General features: G+C 62.2%; 1 protein-coding gene across 2 annotated transcripts; it reads right to left on the bottom strand.

Annotated features, from left to right (window-relative positions):
* TMEM201 (transmembrane protein 201) lies at positions 1-25,112 on the bottom strand. Of its 2 annotated transcripts, XM_003127539.5 has the most exons (11): positions 24,874-25,112; positions 18,558-18,678; positions 17,944-18,138; positions 16,725-16,901; positions 14,949-15,301; positions 14,109-14,312; positions 8,687-8,919; positions 5,170-5,241; positions 4,223-4,522; positions 3,305-3,442; positions 1-2,035 (listed from the first exon to the last, which is right to left on the bottom strand). In XM_003127539.5, the coding sequence occupies exons 1-11, from the start codon at positions 24,984-24,986 to the stop codon at positions 1,938-1,940; spliced, it is 2,004 nt and encodes a 667-aa protein (XP_003127587.2). In that variant the 5' UTR covers positions 24,987-25,112; the 3' UTR covers positions 1-1,937. The 2 variants fall into 2 exon arrangements, with proteins under 2 accessions (XP_003127587.2, XP_013854409.2); XM_013998955.3 differs by lacking the exon at positions 5,170-5,241.

Raw genomic sequence — 25,112 nt, 5'->3', positions numbered from 1 at the left:
TATAGTTCAAAGGTTGGTATCTTTTTTGGTTTCCTTTTTTGCTTTTGTAAAGAAAAATAAGGTTGTGTTTCTTGTTTGAAAGAAAATATAAGTAAACCCCCTCCCCGCCTGGCCTCTCCTGTGACCCTGTGGGCTGGAGGGACCACTGGCCCCGGGCCGGGGGGGCAGGCTGGCCTGGGCATGAGAGGGGGCACTGGGCACTGTTAGGGCTTCCTCATAGCCAGAGAGGAAGGGCGTTCAGGAATGGAGTTTGGCTTGGTTAAGGGCAAAAAGTAAATTAAAAACTTGACACACATGCCCGCTATACCACTGGAGGCCAAGAGGCACCACCTCCGAGTTGGAACCATCTCTGGCTGTTGGATTCAGGGACCTGGCGTGGCCCCTGGGCCCCCAATTCCCTGTGTTCTGGGGCAGGGGGCAGGGCAGGAAACAGTAGCTCTCAGGTGTGGGGGGAAGTCAGAGCTATTGCCTTCCCCACGTAGTAAAAAAAAAAAAAAAAATCACTAAAAAAGCACCCAAAGCTTAAAAAAACTAAACCTCCCTGGCTGGGAGAACTGGGGACATCCTGCTTATCAGCAGAATGCCTTACCTGGCAAAAATGTGTAGAAAAATAAAATTAAACTTTATCCCTGAATGACAGAGTGAAGACCCTTCCCCTGCCCTCATGACCCCCCCGCCACCCCCCCACAGCGAGTCTCAGAATTCACCGAGGCCACTGCTTCCTCCCCAAGCGGCACAAATGTGTGCTCTCACACACACACACACGCACACACACACACACGCTGCCCCACACCTGTGTCCAGGGCCCAGGGCAGCAGGATGGGGATTCTGACACCCACAGACTCAGTCTCTCATCTCTCCTAACCTTATGAGGGCCCCCTTGCCAGCCCGAGGCCCCTCTTTCTCCCCCAGGAGGCAGGGGTGGGGAGCCACCTGCAGAATCAGCTGGCAGGGCAGTGGCAGGACCGAGGGGCACGGGGCAGGAAGTGGGCCTGCCACAGTGGCTGGAGACAGAAGTCATGCTGAGCTCCTGCGAGAGAAGCATGAAAGGGAGGGAGGCAGGGTCTCAGTGGCTGAGAGGAGCTGGGTTCACAGCAGGGTCGCGGGGGGGCCCAGTCTCACCTGAGACTTGCAGGCTGAGGGGTCAGGCGAGGCCCCTGTGGGCAGTGCAGAGGGAGGAAAATGGGGTGGGCAGCCCGGACAGGGTTCTCCGGGTCACAGAGGTAATAAAATGGGGGCGCACGCAGGCAGAGAGGAGCCGGGGGTGGGGGGGTGGGATTTGCTTACACTAGTCCAGCAGAGCGAGAGACCCGGGGCGCTCAGGAGCTCTGGGTGGGGAAACTCCCCTGCTCTCCCTGGAGTCGGAGCCCCCAGGAAGGGGCACGAGAGGGCAGAGGGTAACGGTCCTCCAGGGGGCCTGCCAGGCCAGGTGTGCCCTCCACCAGGCTGGGCCCGGGCGGTGACACCTGGACGCTCCCCCCTCCCCACAGGGAGCAGGACCAGGAGTACAGTACCAAGATGTGATCGCGGCCCGCGGGCGCGGGGTCGGGGGCAGCCCAGCTCCTGCTCCCGTTACAGTAGTAGAGGCAATCCTGCCAGGCAGGGCTGGATGGTGGGGAGGGGACCCGAGGGTCACGCAGCCCCTCGGGGATCCCTGGCTTCAGGATCAGAGTGTCAGCACCAAACACACAACTGATATCAGCCAAGGGTAGGGCGGGGAGGAGCGCGACCCCAAGCCCGCACCCTGCCCCGCGGCCCGGCGGGCAGGGAAAAGTGTCCGGGAAGCGGGCTCCCTGGAGGCCACGGGCCCTGGAGAGGAGGGCGGAGGCGGCAGCCCCTGCGGAGGGCCGAGGCCGGCAGTGGTGGAAGCGGCGTGCACCGGGGCGCACCCTCCGGGACTCCGGGTGCGGGAGGCTGCAGAGGCTGCGGAGGCTGGGTCAGCGCAGGCTCTGGTACAGGTAGGCCGAGGTGAAGAGGGCGTTGGCGGCCAGGCTCACGGCCAGGAGGCCTCGGACCACGGAGGGGCCAAAACGACCTTCCAGAGAGAAAACCCAGAGACCCGGTCAAAGGCGCAAAGGTCAAGGGGAACCGAACGCCCGCCCCGCCCCGCAGAAACGCAGCTGCCCAGGCCCCGCCCCCGGGCTGAGGCCCCACCCCAGTCCGTTCCGGCGCCCAGACGCCTCCTCACCGAGAAAGACCCGGGGACCCGGGGTCACCTGGTTAGGTCCCGGCTCCCTGAACTGCCTCCTTTCCTGACCCCGTGCCACCAGGCAGGTACCAGGCTAGGGCGGTACACACTGGCACCCAGCGGGGGGTGAGGTGGGGTGGAGCTGGGAGGCGACACTAACTTCATGGACCTGTCACGACACAGGGGCTTCAGGAAGATGAGTCCCTGCCCGGGGCCTCAAGGGTCATGGGCTGCTGACTGGGGTCCCCTACCCCAAGCCGACGCTGCCAGGTCACATCCCAGACCCCACCTGATTTGGGGACAGCACCCGTTTCCACTCAGGTCAAAGATCATTCCAAGAAAACTCTTCATCACCGTAGATGTCTCCCACACGCCCCCGCGGGCGGACTGGGGCCAACCCCAGCTCTTGCACAGCACCGCCTAGTGAGCTCACACCCTGCCCCGCAGCCCAGCCCGCAAGCAGAGGAGCCAAGACTTGAACTCAGGTGACGCAGTGCTGTCTTTGCCCCCCTGGTGCGCCCAGGCTCTCCCAGCCAACCCCCTTCCAAGGAACCTTCTGTAACAGCGGAAACATTCTGCACCGTTCCGAGGGAGCAGCCATGGGTCACACGTGGCACCAGAGCACCTGCAATGTGGCTGATGCAGCTAAGCCACTCTATCTTTACTGTCACTTTTTTTTTTTTTTTTTTGTCTTTTTGCCTTTTCTAGGGCCGCTCCCGTGGCATGTGGAGACTCCCAGGCTAGGGGTCTAATCAGAGCTATAGCTGCTGGCCTACGCCAGAGCCACAGCAACGCGGGATCCGAGCTGTGTCTGCGACCTACACCACAGCTCACGGCAACACTGGATCCTTACCCACTGAGCAAAGGCAGGGATCAAACCTGCAACCTTATAGTTCCTAGTCAGATTCGTTAACCACTGCACCATGATGGGAACTCCTTTACTATTATGACTTTCAACTGTTAAATTTAAATAGCCACTCGGGGCCAGAGGCTACTGAGACAGAAGGTGCCTGCTGAACGCCATCCAGGTCAGAAGGGATCCAGAGGCACCGTCCTGTGATGGACGGGCCTGCTCGCTGCCCACCCTCCTCCCGCACAGCACGTGGGCGCACAGACCTCGCCAGGCGGTGGCCTCCTCCGCGCAGCCTCTGGTGGTGGTGTCCACCACGCAGGAGGATGACTGGGACGAGTCGTCCTCTTTCTTGATGGAACCACTGCTGCAGGTGCTGTCTCTTTCCGGCACCGACTTCATGTCTGCAGGGAGAAGGGGTGTTTCAGTGGGAGCTCACCACTCAGCCCCAGGGAAGACACGGGGTGGCTCCACCTCCAATCCCAGGTCGGTCCTCCCTGTGCCCAGGGAGCTAGGCCTGCCTGTTCCAAGTCACCTGGCCTGCCCTGGGCAGTGGGCAGTGGAAAGCCAGGTCCGCATTGCTGAGAAGGCAGCTGGTTTTAGATCAGGAGCCGCAAACTCCAACGCCACCAGGGCACTGGAAGGCAGCGGTCACAAGCGAGGCTTCGGGGGAAGCAGGTCCATGGGGCACGGAGCGTGGGGGCTGGGGCCCGGGGCCTCACCTGCCCTTCTGCCTGTCTGGCCAGGTCTTCTGACACCGTAGAAGACACAGAAAATGCACACATCCGTGTGAAAGTTCTAAGTTTTAAAGGTCAGGACCTAATTTAAAAATACTGAAAACGCTCTGCAGATAAATAGCATTTGAGTAGAAAAAAATACTTTTGCAACCAGATACAGCCTGATGTGTTGTCGGTCCATCCCAAGGAACAGAGGACCCTCAGGTCGGTCAAGTGCAAAGGAAGAAAATAAAAGCAGCCCACAAAGGGCAATGTCCTGGAGGGTTCAAGGTCACCAGAAGGCAAGCTGGGGACATCTGGACGTGGGAGAGCGGCCACACCGTCCAAGAAGAGCCAGGACAGGTCCTGGGCAGCATCCTGGTGATGTCCCCACCGCTGCACATGGACCAGAGGCCTCCCGGGGCCACTGGGCCTCCCGCCTCCGGGAGGGCGCTCAGAGGGCCATACCCAGAGTGTGCTTCGTGTCCCGCGCTGGCTGCTTCTGGGGCACCTGGGGTGGCTCGACAGTGCAGAGGCTGCCGTTGGGATGCGAGTGCTCATCTGGGCTGCTGGGCGTGCTGGGGGCCTCCCCAGAGGGAGACGGGAACAGCAGCAGCTTCCTCCCCTCCAAGTTGAGCCGGGCAGGGCTGATGAGAGGCCTGCGGTGGCGCAGGGAGCCGGAGCTGGAGGCCACAGAGCCAGCCACAGAGGGCGCCGGGGAAGGGACTGGGGAGGAGGGGCAGCTCCCGGAGAGCAGAGAGAAGTAACCTGGGGACGGGCGGGGACACAAACAAAGACAGTGCTGTGTGAATGTCTGCTGTGGTGCAGGGGCAGCTACTTTGTTCCTGGAGCTTCTTCCTCGGAAACCAGGAAGAAAGGCAAGGCTGGTTCCAGCTGAGGGTGGTATGCAGAGGGGAACCCTGCTGGGAACGGAGGGAGGGGGGCCAGTATCCCAACAGGCACCCGAGGGAGTGGAGAGGATCCTAGAGCCTCGGCCACGTCCCCTCTACCCCCTCTGGTTTCTACCAAAGCGGCTGGTACTGCAGCTGAGAGCAAAGCCTGGATAGAAACCAACTCCTGAGACCTCAGGTTGGCTCACTCGAGCCCTGCTGATGGTGGGATCCTGAGTGCCACTTCCATCAGCCACCACTGTGAGGACGACAGCACTGCCTCTAAACCTAGACGCCCTCAGCCCATTTCACAGAAGAGCACACTGAGGCACAGTGATGTATGGCATCTGCCCAGGGCTGTGCAGCGGGGAGGCACGGGGCTGGGGTTGGAATACACTGCCCTTGGGGGGCCCACGGCCCCACTCTGCCATCCTGCCCCACGCTAGACTCTGCTTCCCCCGCCCCCCCAACATGCTGCCCTGCCCGAAGCAGCTTCTGCTGCTCTTCCTGGCTCTCTGTCCTCACCTGAAACCGGAACCTCCCCAGATCGGGACACCTGAGACGGTGGGCGGCTCCCGCTGAACAGATACCCGGAGTCTGGACAGGAAAGAGAAAGGTGACCCAAGTCCCTTCAGATGGAGCCCTCCCCCACTCTGCCATCCATGTCATGCTTTCCTGAGGCCACGGGCTCTCAACAACGGTCCCAGGTTCGCCAGGCACATCCCTACTTTGCAGATAAAGAAACCAAATCCCGGAGTTCCTGTCGTGGCGCAGTGGAAACAAATCTGACTGGGAACTACGGGGTTGCGGGTTTGATCCCTGGCCTCGCTCAGGGGTTTAAGGATCTGGTGTTGCTGCGAGCTGGGGCATAGGTGGCAGACATGGCTCGGATCCCGTGTTGCTGTGGCTGTGGTGTAGGCCGGCAGCTGCAGCTCCGATTCGACCCCTAACCTGGGAATTTCCACGTGTGGCAGGTGCAGCCCTAAAAAGGAAAAAAAAAAAAAAAAGAAAGAAAGAAACTGAATCCCACAGCAGGTCCAGCAGGTCACACAGGAGATCCAGATCGAGCCGGAAGCCTGGTCCGACACCCCTCCTTCCCCAGCAGATCTGGCTTCTTTGGCTGTTCTGAGCCCTGCCCTCTGCTTGTGCTGGACCTCAGCGCAATGAGCACACTGCCTTTCCCGAAGCCAAGGGCACCCCAAGGGCAGGGACTCCATCCCCTTTGTCCCATGTTCCCCCAAGTGTCCCACTGAGAGCCAGGCATGGGAAGATCTGACAGCCACCATGTGCCCTGTGCAGACGTTGCTGCTCCGTCAACCACAGAGCACCACCGGCCCCTTGCACCCTCCAGGCCTAGGGACAGAGACCCAGGTCAATCCATGAGACTGGGAGAAGGTGGCCATGTGGCCCAAGCAGAGGTGGAATCCTTTCAAGAACCTGCTCTAGAGATGCTGGGGAGGGGTCTTCCTGCTGGACCGGAGCTATGCGGATGCAGGGCCCCTGCGCCTAGGCCACCAGGGCCTCCTGACACCTCAGCCAGGACCTGCCCTGGCACCAGCACCGGCGACTCTGGGATCCCACCCATCACCGGACACTGCAAGACCAGCCTGCGTTCCGCAGAGGGCAGCAGGGTGCCTCTTGAGCCCTGGCCTTAGGGCTGCCAGGGTGACTGCCTGGCATCTGCAGCAGGTGGGAGACCCTGCCCCAAGGTCTGAAATGGCTCTGGGACTGCCACCCTCTGCTCCCAAGGGGCTCCTCAGCTTGGCCACTGTGGTCTGGGTGCAGGGCGAGTTCCTGGGGAGTGCCAGGATCCAGGGCAGGGCTGCTCCTGGCACCCTCGGCAGTCTGTCCCCTCCTCCCCCATAAGTTCCACTAAAGAGCCTCAGGAAATAGTGGCCCTCTGCTTAGGAGGAGGGCAGAACCATCCCAACATTAGCTCGGGGTGTGAGCAAAACGGCCTGCCCTTTCACCCCTGGAGGAGCTAAGCCCCTAGCTGTCATTAATCGGCATCCCCCATCCTGTAAGCATAACAGCAGCCACATCTGCTGAGGGCCCTATTCTAGAAGCTCCCTGACCTGCTCTCATATCAAGCCCGGCACAGCCCCAGGGCACAGCCACTTCACTTTAGGAGTGAGACTAGGGTGCAGGGAGGCGCAGGTACCCATCCAGGGTCACAGAGTGAGGGCCCTGCTCGGCCACCCCCAGCTGACCTGGTGGTCCCGGCACCTTAGTTCCCTGCATGTGTCCACAGTCCCCATGACAAGCCGTACTCAGCGGGTATTAGTCTCGCTTACAGATGGGGACGGAGACGCCAAGAGGTCAGCCCGAGGCCCCATCTCCCCTCCGTCAGACCAGCGCGGTAGACCGGATGGGGTTCTCCCCGGGGCCAGGACTGGGTGGCAGCCGTGCCCTGGGCTCTCGGGTTTTCCGACCCTGCGCTTCCTCACTGGGAACACGGGGAGCAGGAATGCTCCCCTCGGAGGTCGGCTTCCTGCCCGTCCCCAGTGGGGTTACTGACCTGAATCATCCCATGTTTTAAAGAACAAGGAAGAGCCCTCCCCGCAGTCAGCACCCCTCCCTCCCCAGGATGCCCGTCGACAGGCTCCTGCAGGGTCCTCAGAGCCTGGGTCCCTGCCCCTCCCCTGGAGGCCTGGAAGCCCATCAGCTCCTGGTAGGGGCAGTGGGGGGGCGGTGCTCCAGAGAACACCCCTCTGCAGAAGGGCCCAGCTTCAGGGGCCCCCAGGTCCATGTCTACTCCCTTGCCCTCCCTCTGCTCCAGCTGCTGGTCACAAAGGGCCCACAGAGGCCCTGGTCATCAGCCCCAGGGCCTGAGCTAGGCCAGGCCTCAGTGTGACTCTCCTGCCAAGGGCTCAGGAACTCTGAATAGCCACTTCCAGACAGGGCGGGGGAGTAGAGGCCAGTCCAGGCCTCATCCCTGCAATCCTGTCCTGAAGGCCTCAAAACATTACCCACCACTCAGCTCAGATCAGACGCTGTCTCCAGTGACCCACCCTGTGTCAGGGACACTGGGCTGCAGCAGGAAGCAGCCTGGGCTCAAACCCCGGGTCCCGGCAGCACGTGTGAACACTGGGCAAGTCACGGAGGAAAGGGGCTCAGAGGGTGCTGGACGGAGTGGGAGCCCCGGCCTGCTCAGGGCAGCGGCTCGGGGCTTAAATGAGACACTGCACATGCCCCCGCCCAGCTTAACCAAGATGCTGCCCTAGGGCCCCTTCCACCACCAGGCCTGCCTGCTCCTCAGAGCCATGAGGGTCACCATGGAACACTCCACGGGGCTTGGGGAAGACCCTGCTGGGAAAAGGGAGGGGTGACACAGCCTCCTGAGACGGGGACCCAGTGCTGGTCACACCAGGGCTCTGCAAGCACGACTGGCCTGAACTGAATCCCTGCCCTCTGGACCAAACAAGAAAAGCTGGGGGAAACTTTCTAGTCCTCAGGATCTCCGGACAACAGCAGTAATAACCATGGTAAGAACTATGGTGAAAGACAAGGCCTAGTGGGCGTGGAAACTGGCCCCCGGGTGCCCAAGCGCTTTATTTGTCTTTTTCTTTTTAGGGCTGCACCTGCGGCGTATCAAAGTCCCTGGGCCAGGGGTCCAGTTGGAGCTGCAGCTGCCGACCGACACCACAGCCACAGCAGCGAGGGATCTAAGCCCCATCTGTGACCTACACCATAGCTTGGGGCAATGCGGGATCCTTAACCCACTGAGCAAGGCCAGGGTTCTTAACCTGCTGATCCACAACAGGGACTCCACCCAATACCTCACCTCGTTTAACCCTTACAACAGCCCCAGGGCAGGTTCTGCTACTAGAGTCTTTTTTTTTTTTTTTTTTTGAGAGACACTGAGGCTCAGAACAGTTAAGTCCTCTGGCAAAAGCAACTACTGAGTGGACACACTAGGACTTGAAGCCAGTTCTGCCGTCTCTACAGCAGAAGCACCACCTCCTAGCTCATGCTCAGCCAGGGGCCCCGTGCCCAGCTGCCCCCAGCCCGTTCTGCCCGCCCGCGCCTGAGCACCACTTACCTGCTCGTGTCAGAGAGGGGATGGTGCCCAGCGAGAGGGCCCGGCTGAGGCGGCCGGGCAGCGAGGAGGGTGAGGCCCGTCGGGGGGACCGGAACAGCTGCTGGTTGGCGAGGGGCAGGAAGCCGGGCGGGGTGGGGACGAACAGAGATGGTGAAGAGCCTGCGATGCTCGGGTACGGAATGGCCAGGCTGGGGCCGGTGGGGAAGAGGCCCGCAGAGTCACCCGGGAAGCACCTGCAAGAGCCCAGCGGGCGGGCGGGGAGAGAAGACCAGCATCAGCCCCCGGGGGCTCAGGAGCGGCCTCCGCGGGCGGGTCCCCTTCCCTCCCCCACAGTGCAAGGTGGGGCCTGAGTCGGGTCCCGAGGAGGCGTGTGTTAGTTGAAGCAGAAAAGCAGTCTGACCACATTCAGGCCATTAGGAGCGGGTGGCTGGGAGGTGCCAGCATGACGCACCCCGCTGCATGCCCCCTCCGATCCCCCTCGGCCTCACAGCAAACCAGCTCCACTACGAGCCTCGGCATTAAAGGGACACTGTCGCCCTTGTCAACCTCACGCCAACCCTTCACCTTGAAGCAAAAATGCTAGCCCTGCGCCAGGTGTTCAATCAGGCCAACGGCCTTGGGCTCCTCTGTGCCCCTGAGAGTGGCCGAGCTGGGGGAAGCCCCCTGCTCCCCGGGCCCGACTCCAAGAGCCCCACTGCTGTCCTCTGGCCTCAGACACCGGACCCTCCTCGAAAGCCCCTGGCAGACCGGGGGGCGGGGGCGGGGGCTCGGGAGCCCCTGGGGAGAGGCTCTGGCAAGACTCCAGCCAAACTGGAACTTAGACCCGTAAACGACCGCAAGGCTGCCCGAAAGACGGATGGTGACAGTGTCTCTTTAACTCGAGAATGGTACAGATCACACAACAGGGCCTGGTGGCCCCAAGCCAGAATGTCAACCATGCTTCTGATTAAAGCAACTGATTACAGATGGGGAGGGACAGAGGCAGTTAATACATGATTAGTCCGTCGTCTGGACGGAGCTGCGGGAGGTCCAGCCTTACCTCGGTCCCAAGGGACAACTGAGCCCATGGATAATGTGCTGACGGCGGGCAGGCTGGCTGAGGCCCTGCAGCAGAGCCGGCGGCCAGCTAAGGCACCCACCCCGTGCCCACCACAACGGCACACGGGCCACTGCTGGCCAGGCTTCACTCCACTGATTTCCCTATTTCTCACCCCTGCCCCTCACTTTAAATGGACTTTAAGAGGAAAGTGGGGGGGTCAGCTGATGGCCTCCTGGAGAATCACATGACCTCTTTAATGCCTTCTGAAGCACCCTGGACTTCAGAACCGAAGGTGGAGCCCCGGGACTGGGGGACACGGGAAAGCAAGCAAATCTGCCCGGCCCTAGGTTGGATGCGGCTGCGTTCCCCTCACTGACCCATCCTGCCTAAATCTGCCTGCCCCATCCCCTAGCCCTCAAAATGCCTGGGGAGGGGCCTGCCTCTAAATACACCTTTGTGTTGTCATTTTAGAAATGGCAGGACAGCCATGACCTTGGGGAGTGGGCTGAGGTGGAGTCAGGGGAAGGGGGGGACACTTGGGACCACAGGGGCAGTGAAGGCATGCTAGGACCTCCGGACAACTTGTTGCATCAGGCACGAAGCCCTGGCCCCTGCTGGGGCCTGTGCCTCCCAGAGGACCCCAATCTGCCATGTGCAGCAGAGGCCCGATGCGGGGAGGGCGTGTGGGCCGGGGAGCGGGCATGCCCTGGGCCTTCCAGCGGGTGCCAGTATGACTCTCTGATGCTTCCCAAGCTGCCACCCCACGGGCAAGGACGGGAGTCACCCAAGGGGCCCCCACAGCAACAAGCAAGCAAGAGCAGAGGGTCCAAGGTGGGGTGCCAGGTGGCCAGCTGGGCCCAGAAGCTGGGTCTGGCCAGGCCTTTCCCACTCCTCCCAGATCCTGCTCCCACCTGCAGCTGCCCCACTGCTCATGACCCGAGTCACACTCACCCATCCGGCACAGGTGCTTCCCCAACCTCTGATGCTACTAAAAACAGTGGCACCGAGGGGGAGACAGTTCTTTGGTCTGACCCGTCTCGCCGGGACACACAGTGGCATTACTCGAATAGCGCGGTACCAAGCGTGAGCCCCCGTCCCGGGCACAGGAGAGAGTCCCCAGGGAGTCTCCCGTCAAAGGAGCCCTACCTCGTCGGGGCTTGCATCGCACGGGGACCGATGCCTCCCCCCAGCCCACCTGCGCCCTCAAACCCCTGCTCAGAGAGGCACCCAGCCCAGAACCCGAGTCCACGTGTCCATGGGGGGGAGGGCTGGGGAGGGCTCGGGGCTGGCTGCAGCCTCCTGCCTGACACCGAGGCTGACGTCTGGTCTTCTGACCCAAAGCCCAGTCCAAGCCGGGAGCAGCAGGCGGAACATGGTTTACAGCCGTTTAGAGACGAGGAAAAACTCAGGCCAGCAGGGCACACGAGGACGGTGGGCTCTGAGCCGCGTGGCACCCATGTCACCAGCTCCCAAATCTGACTCCAGTGGGCACCCGTCTCCCGAAGCCCCCACCCTTGGCACGGGAGCCTCTGAAGAAACGTGAAAGAAAAACCAGAAAAGACGTGGTGCCTGACGCCCACCGGTAAAAGCAGGGCCCCGGAGGCATTTATTGAAAATACATCATCAGAAACACTACATCTACGGCCAGGAGTCATGGTTACAGTGAGTAGGGGGTCACTAGACAATCATCCACGTTCTACACAACAGAGGGGACGGGGACACTCGGCCACAGTTGCAAGCAGAAGGGACACGGGCCCTGCGGGCGGGCTCCTGGGCAAGTGTTACGGGGGAGCCTGCCTGGTCGGGGGGAGAAGATGGCCAACTGCACCCCCTCACTTCGCGGGGCGGTCACCCGATCCTGGATGGTCTGACGGTCGTCCCCAGCGGGGCGGGGGGAGGCCCCAGCAGGGCTGACACATTCCCAGGTAATAAGCCACGATCCCAGTGGTGCCCGCACTTCCTCCGCTGTGGCAGTAATGTCGGAAGGTGCTGGAATATGCTCCACGTAATGAAACTTTAAGGGACAGGAGGGTGACTTTAAAATATCCCACAAACTCTAAAAAGGCCAGGAAGCCTTTCGAAGAGGCTCCATCTTGACGACATGAAGGTGTCTCTCTGTCCCCACTAGGGGGCAGGAAAGACACCTGCTCAGCAAGGCTCCTGGCCAGCAAGCGCTGGTTCTGGTTATTATAAATAATTTAACTTAAATACACACATACACACAGATGTCCCGCTTCTACTCAACGCCAAGAAAAGCAGTAATTAGCCTTGCGTGGTCAGTTTCCTTGAGAACAGGCGATTCCATAAACCAGGGCACACACAGCCAGCAGACCCTGGACCCCGCCTGGCACCTGCTGCCCCCTCCCCTGGAGGCTGGCTGGCCGGGGAGACAGGCCGGGCACCCCCTCCTCTACCGTGTCAGTGCTTTTCCGCCTCCCCTCACCCAGAGCAAGCTGCGCCCAGCCAGGCGGGGGCCTTGTTGGGGTAGCCCCTGTCCCAGAGGGGCCACCACACCCGGATACCTACGGGGCCATGGCTGCTCCCTACCCACTTGGGAGTGGGGCTGGGCAGTGTCTCAGGACCCCAGGAACGTGAGGACGGTGGGGCCTGGGCCTGACTCCTGTGCTCCCCGGGGGCCTGATGAGCACGCCTGACTCTCGCACCCTCCACCCTCCTGTGGGCCCAGCGAGTAGGTGGCCCCTCCTGAATGTGACACTCACAGCCACTTGTCCCTTCCCTGGGCTCCGATGTGCAGAGGGAGGAGGAGGCACACTTGGGGCCACACTGGAGGGGGACTTAAGCTCAGAGATGAGCGGCAGGACACAAGAGCCCTGGAGGAACTCAGTGGGGTCGCCAGAGGGCAGGACGTGGGGCAGGGGACAGCCCGGCTCCACCTCCTGCCGTGGCCCCCAGAGAAAGTCCCCAGGCTAACAACGGCCTCCAAACGTGGACAGCACCCTAGTTTCCAGAGCCTGTCCACACCAAGGCCAGCACTCAGGGCCTGGCCAGGGCCACACGGTTCCCTCCCTGCCTCACCCAGTGACAGTGAGGCTGAGGCCCTGTGGGCTCTGTGGCTGCCCCCCAGGGAAGTCAAAAGCATGGGCCTCAGTGCCCTCCATGAGGGGAAGGTCCAGGAGGGTAGTGACAGAGAGGGACAAGGTGACAACAACTTGGTATCATCGTGAACCCACGTGTCCCTTACTCCATGCTACGCTGGGGCAGTTAGAACCTTTCCCAGGCATAGCACTGGGGGATGGGGTGAGAGGAGGCAACTAGGGACAGCCTTGTAGCGGAGAAGCAGGTCAGGCCTCGCACTTCTTGTCAACTGGGGCAGCCCTGGCCCACGAAGCCTGAACCCCAGACCCTGCAGGGAGCGACTGGAAGGCCTGGCCACAGGGTTGGGGTCCTGCCTTTCCAAGGCAGACCCAGGGGCTTCCCAGGAGCCGGGGCAGAGTGTGTGCCCAAGTGTGTCTGGCTGGCTCAGTGGTGCCCAAAAGAGAGACGCCCTCACCAGCCTGGGCAAACTCCCACCACAGCTTGGCTGTTAAGAAGAAACCTACTGATCCCAGGAGAAGAAGGGTTTTTTACTGTTCACCTTGAGGAGGGCCTCACCGCACAAACTCATGGTCAAGGCGAGCCTGAGCCTCCGAGGAAGGAGGCTGAGGGATACAGGGTCTCAGAAAGGCCTCACAGCAGGGATCCCGGGGGCGGGGGCAGCCCTGTCTTTCCAGTTTCACCAGCTCCTGCAGGGCTGACTAGGCAACAGGGAGGGCCAGAGGGACAGACAGAAAAGGGACGGTGAGATGAGGTAGGGGGTCCGCTCTGGCCCCGGCTCAGTAGCAGTTGTCTATACCAAGCCTGAGCAGTCATGGCCATGCGGCCAAGGGCCTAGCCTGCAGCCACTGTCACCAGCCCATGTTGGGGGCTCAGAGGTGGGGCAAGGTGAGAGGAGAAGCAGGCCGCCCCCCTCTTCCCCTGGTGTCAGAGCCAGGAAAAGTGCTGTGGCCAGCGGGGGTAGGGCAGGTGTGTGCCTGGAGCTGCCAGCAGGAAGCCACAGGGTAGAGGCAGGCAGGCAGGCAGGCCGCAGGCGGGCCGCCCGTGTTCCCATCTCGGGGCAGTGAGGGGGTCTTTGGTGGCAGTGGTGAGCAGCTAGGGAGCACTTGGGAGCGCTGGGGTGGGGAATGGCTGGGTGGAGCCAGAGAGGAGAGGCCGCAGAGGGGCCAGAGGGGCCGGGCTAGGACCAGGGGCCCTAGGCTAGGTGGGGGCAGGGCTGAGGCAGGAAAGAAAGATGCGAGACAGAGGTGCCCCGTGCGGGCTGCAGGCAAAGCCCTGGGCCTGTCCGTCCATCTGTCCTCCCCCCGCAGTCACTGCTGCTTCTCTGACCTTCGGGGCCGGAACCTCCGTGGGCCTGTCGCCTTCCTCGTGGCCACGGCTGCTGTGAAGCCCACCAGGCAGCACAGGGACGTGGTGCTGAACTTGAGCGTGTCCAGCCAGCTGGGCGAGGCAGCCTGCAGGTGCTGCTCGGCCAGGTGCAGCCCCAGCAGCAGGGCCCACAGGCCAGTGGAGAAGGCGTCGATCCTCCGGAGCCTGTGGGGAGAGTGGAGTGAGGGCCCCGGGAGGAAGGGCAGGACCCCTCCCGCTCCTACCACTTCTCCTTCAACCACCCTTGACGCGGCTCAGAGGACAGAAGTCAGGACCAAGAGGACAGCGGGAGCTTCTGAATGCTGCTTCCAAAGCTTCCGTGCCACGTGACTCTGAGCCAGTGTTTCTCTGAAGCCTCAGTGCTTTCATCTGTACAATGGGGCTAAAACCCTCCCTCAGAGGCACTATAAGATGTGGACACTGTCCGGTACGAGGTCTGCGATCGCACTTGACCCTCCAACAACCCAGGAGGCGAGGCTATTTAGCATCGCCCCAACTCTGCAGAAGGGCCTGAGTTGGAGAAGCAAGGCCATGTGGCCCCGGTGAGTGGCAAGCGGCAGGCTGGCTCAGATGCCTCTGCCCCTCTAAGGCAAGTCCTCTGGCCTTCACTGACCCACTGGACTCCCAGCCGCCCAAGAAGAGCAACAGCATCTTGTTGCGGCTGCAACTCAGAGCTCAGCCCAGGGCCGCGTGCCCAGCAGGCCCCCTGACTCCAGCCCCAAGCTCTCCTCCCACTGAGTCTGGCCTCGAGGCAGGTCCAGGGTGCAGACCCCCCGCCCACCCACCCGGTACCCCACGCACCTGATGCGGCCGGCCAGCAGCATGGCCAGCAGGCAGGTGAGCAGGCCCAACGCCACGACGCCCAGCTGGTGGCCCTGCCCGAAGGCCCAGGCCTCGCGCAGCTTCTCTGCCGTGTGCTCAGGCAGCAGGCCCAGCAGCTGCCGCCAGCCCTCTGCCCCAGGGGCCGTGCCATTGTCGGACGTAGCTGAGCCGTTGCTGCCAGGTGGCAGGGCCGGGGGCAGGGGGGCCCCAGGGGCGAAGGGGCTGCTGGTGCCGTACAGCGCAGTGGTCAGCAGGAAGGCGCAGGCCAGGAAGGCGAGGGCACGGAGTGCGATGACCTGGACCGGGGCCTTCACTGCAGACGAGCAGAAGCTCTAGGGGAGGAAGGAAGGCCTGCGGTCAGTGAGGTGACCACGGCCACCGGGAGCCACCCTGGGGCCTACTCTGTGCACGGGTCTGGCCAGGAGCCCAGTTCCAGATGATGGGAGATGCCCTGAATTCTCACAAGTGGCTGTTTCTGCTTTACCCCTGGGTGCCTTCAATCCGTCCCGTTTCTGGGCCTGCATCCCCCTCGAGAGTTACTGTGTCGGGGGGGGGCCTGCGCTACCACATTCTTTACAGAAATCCTCTCTGTGCCACGGTGACCTCTCCTTTCAAATAAATGTTTCAATCATTTTCAAGTTCACATCAAAAACTCTGATTGTTTTGAAGTTCCCATCGTGGCTCAGCGGAAATGAATCTGACTAGCATCCATGAGGACACAGGTTCGATCCCTGGGCTCCCTCAGTGGGTTTGGATCCAGCGTTGCCATGAGCTGTGGTGTAGGTCGCAGACGCGGCTCGGATCTGGTGTTGCTGTGGCTGTGGTGTAGGCCAGTGGCTGCAGCTCCAATTTGACCCCTAGCCTGGGAACCTCCATGTGCCTCGGGTGCGGCCCTAAAAAGACCAAAAAAAAAAAAAACCAAAAAAAAAAACAAAAACAAAAACCAAACCCATTCCCATGTTTTTAGCTGGAATTGTAATGAGGACACAGATAACCCTGGCCAAAGTTAAGTTAGGAAAAACACAGCAGTAAGTTGTTCAGTCTGGGCAGCTGGTGGAGAAGGGAAACCGAGGGGTGAGTGTGCTGCGCGAAGGGGTGTGCGGGCCAGCAGTGTGGTCATGTGGTCAGGGCCCCGGCTGCAGACAGGAAACCACACACTCACTGCTTGGTGAGATGGCCACAACCAGAGGGGCACTCTGGAGACCCAGTAGGGTGGGTGGGAATTTCTTTGGGAAAGATGGATTTTACTTCTAAAGCTACCTGCTACCATGTCAGATTTTTTTTTTTTTTTAACCAGAACAACCTGCCACCTGAGTATAGTGGTAAAAATTAATGGTTTTGGCTAGCTGGTCCTGGGCCCCAATCCTGGTGACACTGCCCATCTGGTGTGTGGCCCGTACGAGCTACTTAACCTCCCAAGTCTGGTTTTCACAGCTGTGGGGGCGGGGAGGGGGGGGTCACAGTGCCCAGAAGGGCACCACCATGAAGGCATGGCAGGGAGCAACAGGAGGTGGGAAGTGCCCAGGCTTGGCAGGGCAGCCCAGAAACCCCTGCCCAGCACACAGATGAGACACACCACGATACCAGACCGTCCTCCTCGGGACACCCGCTCCGCTCTGGGTCTGGGGACAGGCTAGGTCGGGGCCCCAGGGGAGAGGTGTTGCCCCAGGAGAAGGGCCTCAGCTCCAAAGAGCTGTCCTCCAGTCACTGGGCCAGCCCCCTGGGCGGAGACCCTCCGTGGACACCCCTGCAGACCTGCGAGTGGGTCTGGTCGGCCTCCCGGCGCTTGAACTGGTGGCTGAGCAGCAGGGCGCGCAGCTGGCGGTTCTGGTGCTTGATGTAGTGCTCGACGGCCGCCTGGCATGGCCGGCACAGCTTGTACATCTGCTCCAGGTGGTGCCGGTACACCTCGATCTCCTCGTCGTACCTGCCCTGTGGAGCGGACAGACGCTCAGGGTCCTGGGGGCACCCACGGGCAAGTGGCTCCCACACTGCACCTGCCTCCTCTGCTACCCAACAGGACAAACGGTCTGTAGGGTACCGTGATGCTGGCACCCAGAGCCCGGCACGCAGCAGGGCCCTCGGGGCCAGGAGACGTCCGAGTCCTGCTGCTCCACAGGACACGCCTGGAGGCAGGAGCTTGGGACATGGCCCCTGCTTCAGGCCCCGCTCCTGGAGCGCCAGGAAGGTGGGTGGGTCACGAGGGAGGCAGCTCTGGGCTGACACCATCTGGATGCAGACTGATGGACAACCTAGAGGTGGGCCTACCCCACTCCTCAAGACCAGGGCCTTAGCAGGAAGCAAAGGGCTTTTGGGAGACTCAAGTCCCACCCATCCTCCCCCAAGAGATGCAGCAACACACCGCTCCCTCCCCGCTTCCACGGAGCCAAACATTTCAGTCCACAGGGGCCAGAAGGGTTATCGGTTTGGTCTCTTGCCTGGACGGAACTTGCCAGAAAAGCCGTCCCTTCTTTCTGCAGCCTCGCTCTCACTCTCCGCCCAGCCCCAGCTCACCTCTACTGTTCCCCTCCCCCTCGCCTCTTTTTCCCAGGCTCAAACTGGGCGAGGTGAGATTAGCCAGATAAGCAGGCAGCTGGGCCAGGTCAGGCAGTGTCCTAACAGCAAGCCTCTCAGCAGCACGCATCTCCCCTCCTTGCTCAAGCCAGGGGCCGCCTCCTCAGTCTCAGAGCAAACTGCCCATGGGCAAGACTGACTCAGGGGGACATGAACAGAAGGGTCCAACAGGGCCCCAAGCTGGAGCCCAAGGACCTTAAGTTCCCTTCCCAGGAACAAAGCCCCGGACTGGCAGATGCACGGCTGGGGTTCCCATGATGCTCCCAGGCCTGTGGCCCTGACAGCAGTGACCCTGAGATAGGAAGCGGGAGCAGCTGTGCCAGCTGAGAAGGACCCAATCACATGCATGCCTCCCCTCAGCTGCTTTCAAGCACCTGGCCCCCTCCCCGCGCCCCCTCACCTCATCGCGCGGCGAGAAGGCAGCCAGCTGCTTGATCTTGGTGGTCTGGTGGTGGCTGCACCTCCGGCACAGCAGCACCTGGCTGCTTACCCACTGTGGGGGCTGCGCGGGGGCGCGGGGGCCGGGTGTGCCGCTCACCACGTGGTTCAGGTGCTCCAGGTACTGAGCGGGGATCGGCTTGTTGTAGTCACCGTTCTGGGGGAAGAGGAGCCGTGTCAGAGAGGAGTGGGCAAGAGCTGACGCGCCAAGGAAGTGGTGGTGGATCGCTGACACTTGCTTTCTTCACGTGTGACACAGAAGCTCTTCTTCCCCAACAGGCCAGAGGCAGAGGGTGCAGCCCGGACCCCGCCCCTCCCCACTCACTGGCCTGGCATCCCTCCCTAGGACCCGTGGGGCCTGGCACAGTCTGGCCCAAGAGCCTGCCCAGCCTGGTCCAGTGCCAAGAAGAAAATGGGCTTCGGAGCCAGAAAGATCTGGGTTTGAACCCAAACAAGCCGAGTGGAGTGCTGTGACTTTGCACAAGTCACCCGGGCCCCCTGAGCCTGCTTCCTCATCCTCAAAGGAGGGGCGCAGGGCCAGGCCCGGGGACGGGAGAGACGCGGGGGTGGCCGCACCTCCTGGAAGCCATTGTACTGCTCGCAGTGGGGGCAGTCCCAGCAGTTGCGGTTCCCGTAGGGCACCACCGTGTCCTGGCTGCAGAACCAGCAGTTGACGACGCTGTGTGTCGGCTTCATCCTGCGGGCAAGGACAGAGTGGAGTCGGTGGGGGCACCGCCACCTGTGCAGCAAGCAGGATGCGGGCCCTGAGCTGGAGGTGCAGGCAGGCGGCGGGGGGAGGACGCGGCAGAATGGGGACCTTAACGGGACATGTCCGCGGTAGGACCCGGGCTTCTCCTCAGCCCTCGCGGCAAAGCCTTCCAGGACCCTGGGGGCAGCCTGGCTCCACACAGGGACCCAGGGTCAGCCAGGACATGGGGCTGACGGTGACCAGGCTCTGGGACTGCCCTCCCTCCCCACGAGGCCGCAGACCCTGAGGAGATGCCAGATGGAGGGAACTTCCTGTGCTTCACCCAAGTCCCTGGGAGGGCGAGGACCCAAGAGGCCAAGGGGTGGGGACGACGGACAGCTGCTCAGTCCCGGGCCAACCTTCCCCAGCCGGGGGCAGGACAGGCCGGCCACACATGCGGTGACAGGTGGGGTCTGCAGGATAATCCCAGCCCAGACACTGCAGGATCTGTGCCCGAGGCCCCTCCATCCCTCTCACTGGCTGTGGGGAGAAGGGGGTGTCGGGGGGGGCACCACGACTGCCAGGCAAACCCTTCGAGTCCTGGGACTCTGAAGCAATGTAGGCGACGGCGGCAGCTGCTTGAGCCCTGGGGTCCTGGCCTTGCTGCCCCTGTCCCGCAGTTCGCGCCCCAAGTCCGCGGGGGCGTCGTCTGGGCCTCTGCTGGGCAGCCATACCACACAGGGACGCCCCTACTGTCCCCAGCACAGCACAGCCCCAGGCTTCTGGGAGCCAGAGTCCCTGCTCCGCCAACCTCTCCTCTCCCCACCTTGGCCCCGCACCTGCAGAGTGGAGTGATCACAGAACCAAGGCATCTGAGTGTGACAAGGACCCAAGGACACAAGAAGCCTCAAGATGCCTCACAATGCAGGGTGCTGGCTCTGTCGCCACCCTGTCCCGGGGTCTTCAGGAGCCTGGAAGAAAGGCTGGTCCTGGAAGCAGAACTCCAGTTCTTGACACTGCAGCTGCCTCCTGGCTTTGCCCCTCCCGTGACCACGGGCAGGCTACAGAGTTCTCCAAGCCTCAGTCTTACTACCTGTCAGTTGGGACAAGACATGGCAAGTGTGGGAAGAGCTCGCAGTGCCTGGCTAAATGCCACCTTTGGTGGGAGGGTGGTGCGGGGGGCGGAGGGGGAGGAACCTGGACAGAGAAGAGGACATGTAACCAGACCCTGAAGGGAAGGGTCCAGGGTCCACAGGGGGCACCCTGGCTCAGCCCCAGCAGCCACAGCCCCAGCTCAGGCCAAAGGGTCAAGGGACTGCACGTCTTCAGCATCGCTGAGGCAGAGGGCAAGGCGAGACACAGTGGCACTGGGCAGCACAGCCCCGCGGGCACAGTGAAAACCACGCTACCTCCCGGTGCCTCCACTTCATCCCTTCATCTGGCCAGTGGGGCAATGATAACCCCTGCCCCAAAGAGGCTGCGGAGGGAATGGACGAGGGATGGAGGAGAGCACTGAGCCGGGCAGGTGGTTGGCAGGAGACGCCCTGAGCACGTTACAGGCTTCCCGCAAAGGCGGTGGGAGGAGGCGGCTAGCGGCCCGGGAACCCGCTGGCAGTGTGGGGACCGCTCTGCGGAGAGGCTGGTGCTTGGCATTCCTGGGCAATTAAGCACTTGGCTTTCTCTTTGTTAATGTGTAACTACTTTATGGGCTTCTTTGTAACGGTGCGTGGGGGTGTGTCCAAGGGGGTGAGGACCCAAGAACCTCTCTGTGGCCCTGGCTCCCGCTGTCTTCATGGTGGATGCCTCACCCCTTCACCCCAGAAGCCCGCCGCACCGCACTCAGTCCCTGGAAGAAGCCAGCAGATGAACTGGCAGCCCACAAATAAAGCAAAACAGGAAGAGAATAAAGGCGGTGGCCCCAGGGACAGCAGTGTGGGAGCAGGAACTGAGGCCCTGGTCCACGGGACTGGCACAAAACCCCACCCCACCCTGGAGTCATCATTTCCATCCCGAGTCTCTGCTCCGCTGCTAGGGCGGCGGGGGGTGGGTGTGGGGATTAGCCCTGGTCCCTGGACCAGCAGCTCCAGCCTGGTGATCCCTGCCCAGGGTCGGCGGGGAGAAGGCCCTCCCCTCGCGGATAGAGAGCTGCCGCCGGCCACGGGGTCCACATGCTGGGGTGTCACCCCCCACGGCTCCTCTGCAGTGAGCCCTGAAAGCGAGAGTGGGCCTGTGAGCCCCAGACAAGCGGGTGCATGTGAAGCCCACTGCAGTGACGGCCGCCCTCACCTCCAACGGTCTCTCCGGGCACCGGGCGGGGTCTGGCCGGGCCGCACCCAGCTGTACGAGGCCCGATGTAGGGGCCTCTGGGTCAGTCTATTCCTAGCCAGCTTAGCCCGAGAGATACCCCCACCCTGCTCCCCTCCCAAATCCCTCAACCCGCTTCTCCCCCAAGCCCTCAACCTCCATCCCCAGTGAGGCCCTGGGTCAAAAAAATCACTCTTGATGGTGGACAAGATCTGAGGTGACAGACAGAATGGCCCTGGGACACAAGCGAGAGTGCATTAGAGGGACCCAGGTCAGGCTGCCTCAGGTGGAAGGCTGGGAGGGTCTGGAAGGTTCTCCTCCAGCTCCTGCTACCTGCATGCTAAGCTCTGGGCTCTGCTGGGGCCAGAGGAGAGGTGAGGTAGCTGGGGGGGGGGGGCCTGCAAGCTCTAGAACCGTCCCTTTACAAGCACCCAAAACACAACAGAGGAAAAAAGATAAACACGTGCCCCGAAGAACGCTATCACCCCATCTGACCTCAACAAGGACAGGTCTCGCGCCCTGCCTGACATCCCACCGTGGCCTACAGGTCTGGTGGGGGCACGGTGCCAGCTCTAGCCCACTGCCAGCCCATCACTCTGAGGCATGCAGCTCCAGGTCCTGGCCCAGCACATGGAAGGGACACCACATGGGACTCAGTTCCTATCTGAGGAGGGGGTGGGACTCAGAGCGTCACCCAGTCTCCACCAGGCCCTGAGAGGCACTCTGAGTGACCCTGGGTACTGTGTGCAGCCTGGCAGGGTCTGGCGGATGACCTCTCAGAGTCAGGCTAGTTCCCTTGAGGCCGAGGTCAGCCTCTGGCACGGCCCCGAAAGGATATCCCAGGACAGCCTCATAGGGGAGGGGGCCCTGCTGGACCCCTCGCGGCTCTCCACTTTGTGCCCTGAGTGGGCTCCCCATGCTGTCCCATCCACCCCGGGGAATCCAAGAAGGTGCCTCCTGGGCTGCAAGAGAGCGTCGCCAACAGGCACTTGGTGCCACCAGGACCCAACAGGCCTCCAGACCACCCACTCCCACCTCAAGGCAAAGCAAACGTCAGCCCACGGCAGTCCCGCCAACACCAAGACAGAAAGCCGGATCCGCCCGTAGTGGGCGGCCCTGGTTCCTCGCTCAGCCTGTGCTGGTGAAGCACGTGCTAGGCCTGCAAGGAGGCAGAGACGAGGTCCACTCCTGACCCGGACACGAGGACAAGAATGACAACCTCCCAGGGCAGCTGGTGGCAGATGCCACAGGAGAGAGCCAGCAAGCGGAGCATTTGCCGTCACGCTCCAGAATGGTGGGCCGGCCAGCAGGGCAAAACGAGCAGATGGCCTTCAAACGGACTGCTGGGCAAGGGGAGGGCCCCGGCGCGCGTGCAGGGAGCGGGTCCCGCCAGCAGGAGTGCGCAGCACGGGGAGGGAGGGCACAGCGAGAACGGAGCAGGAACTCTGGATGCCAGGCTCTGCTCCCGCCTGGAGGCTGCAGCCACTCCTCTCCAAACACCTCTGGGGCCGCGGGAGGTCCCCGAGGTCCTGCGCAGGGATGTGCTGGCAGGAGACGGACACAATGATGCCAAGACCAGGGGTGGGAGTCTGGGCGGGGTAGGCTGCCTGGGTACAGGGCAAGTGGGCCAGGGATGTGGAACCTGGGCTTCCACCCAGCCTCCTGTGGTGCAGGGCAGCCGCCAAGGCAGCAAGGACCCAGGGCACGGGGCCTGGTTTGGAGCAGAAGGGCTGGAGGGAGGCAAGACTCTGCCACTGAACAGCTGGGTGTCACTGGGCAGGAAAGGATCTCTCCACACCTGTTTCCTCTTCTGTAGAATGGGGACAACAGCACCGCACCTGCCCGCCAGGTCACAGGTGGCCCGGTCAAGAGGACTCCGCAGGTGGGAAACCAGGTCGGCTCTGCCCTTGAGAAGCGCTTTGCAGCCAGTCCTCCGTCTGCGTCCCTCCATCTCCGTGCTGAGCACGTAAACACCCACTCGGCCAAGTCCATTTCCAAAAACAACTCTCCTCACATGCCCTCCCGAGGGTCATTCAAAACCTGCACTGCGGCCAAAGCCAATGTTCCTCGCTGTCACTATTCCACCCTGAGAGGGAGAGGGCTCCATCTGCGGGGTTGGTCTTGCTTCTGAATGGTGACAGTGGCCAATTTATGATCCCCAGACAAAAGCCAGTGCTCTGGGAGGATCACGGAGCCTCCTGGGAAAGGCTGGTCCTTCTCAACAGGTCCCAATGCCACACCACAACTGTACCAGTGCCACACCACTGGTACCCTCCCAGCACCCCTTCAAACCAGCTCACCCAACACTGCACCCAGGCCCAGATGCCTGTCTGCAGCAGCGGGAAAGCTGGGGCTGGCAGCCAGGACCCCTGGGAATGCTGCTACACAAGACGGAGCTCGAGGCACAGTGAGCAAACCTGGTCCTAACCGGGCCACGCCAACCCAAGTAGGGCTGCCAGGCTTGGCAACAATGCCAGCCCAGGCTCCCAGCCCTGGACGGACCTCTCCCGACCCTGGGTTAACTGGAAGGCTGCAGTGTGAGGGAGAAACCAGACGCTGGACGCAGTTCTGCTGTCAACATGCTCTGGGAATCTAAGCAAGCAGCGGGCACTGCTGCGCCTCAGTTCCCTCGTGTATCAAGCGACTGGTTTGAACCAGCTGGTTCTGCCACCCCTCCAGCTTCCAAGAATTGGGCAGAAGCTGGGACACGTAGAGATGTGGCTTGTCAGGGACCCCCTGAGGCCACCCCCTCCTCAGCCTGCCAGTCTGGCTCATCCTGCAGATAGCTGACATCCCTCCCACCCCTTCCTCCTCCAGGAAGCCTGTGACTCAGTCGCCCTCACTTCTCTTCCCCTGGGTGTGAAGCAGTGTACGGTGCTGCCTAAGGAAGAACAGACCAACCCTCTGGGTTCCAATGCCAGCTCCCAGCTCCCTGACTCGCTGCTGGGTGGCCGTGGGCAAGTTCCTTCCTCTCTCCCACCGAAAGAGCTGAGCTTCCCACCTCCCTTGCTGATTCTACAAACCCACTCATTCTGTCCCCAGAATGTTCTCACAACCCCCTCTTTTTCCTTGTTCCCTGGGAAGGTGGATCAAATGAGGACACAGTGGGGCTGCCCCTGAGGCCTTGCTGGAGCAAGAAGCCAGCTCTTCGTATGGGGGGAGGGGGCGATCAGCGTATCTTTAAGCCTGGGCCAGGGCAGGGGACACCCACTGAACCCCAGCAGCAACCCGGCCCAGTTTTAAACACCTCTGAAGTATGTCAGGTTTTCTGCTCTTGGAGGCAGTAGGGCCAAGGGGTTAGGGATGCAGGCTCCATGGCAAGGATGCTTCAGCTCACACCCTTACTCCTCTGATTAATAACAATTTATGTAGCTCTTTTGTCCCTCCGCTTCTCTAGGGAAGGCAGGGGTTGTGCCTCTGAAATGAGCTAATGTGAGATTAGAAGGACGCCTGAGACAGCGTATACAGACCAGAAACTGCTGGCTGGGATCACGCTACTCCAACGTGCTCCTGAGGACCAGGGATGGGGACTGAGTCGGAAAAGAGAGCGGCCCGAGCCCCGCTCGGCTCTCCCTCAGGGTCTGGGGGCCCTGAAGACCCTGCGGCTCGGCCATCACAGGTCTCCGCGGGGGAAGGAACTTCATAGCCCACGCTCTGGCTGTTGCCGCCCGCCCCACATTCCTGGGGACCCTCAACCCGATCCTCAGCCGCTTCCCGACCGAGGATTCGCAGCCCGCTCTTCTTTTCTGAGGCGGGGGCGTGCACGACGGGGCTCAGCGCGGCACACACGGGCCCCACGCCACACCGCGGCCCCGGCGCGCACGGAGAGGGAGGCTCCGGAGCGCCGGGGCGGGAGGGCCGCGGGCGCGGGCCGAGGCCGCGTGGGCCGCGCGCACTCACCTCCGCGCGATCCGGTAGAGCAGCACGCCGGCGGCGGCGCACGCCGTGACCCCCAGGCCGCCGGCCAGGCCGGCCGTGGGGCAGCGGGCCAGCAGCGCGCTCACTCCCTCCATGGCTCCTCGCGCAGGCGGTGGGCGGCGGCGGGCAGCGTCGGGAGGCGGTGGCGGCAGAGCCGAGGGACGCAGGCGGGACGCGGAGCGGCGGCGCGCGCCTCCCCGCGCCGTGACCTTCGCCGCTTT

The sequence above is a fragment of the Sus scrofa genome, chromosome 6, assembly GCF_054392235.1.
Source record: "Sus scrofa isolate SSC_HxYL_T2T_F1_AM1 chromosome 6, Sscrofa_HxYL_maternal_Yorkshire_Landrace_v2.0, whole genome shotgun sequence".
NCBI lineage: Eukaryota > Metazoa > Chordata > Mammalia > Artiodactyla > Suidae > Sus > Sus scrofa.
Note: the sequence above shows the minus strand (reverse complement) of the source record. Positions and strands in the feature narration are given on the sequence as shown.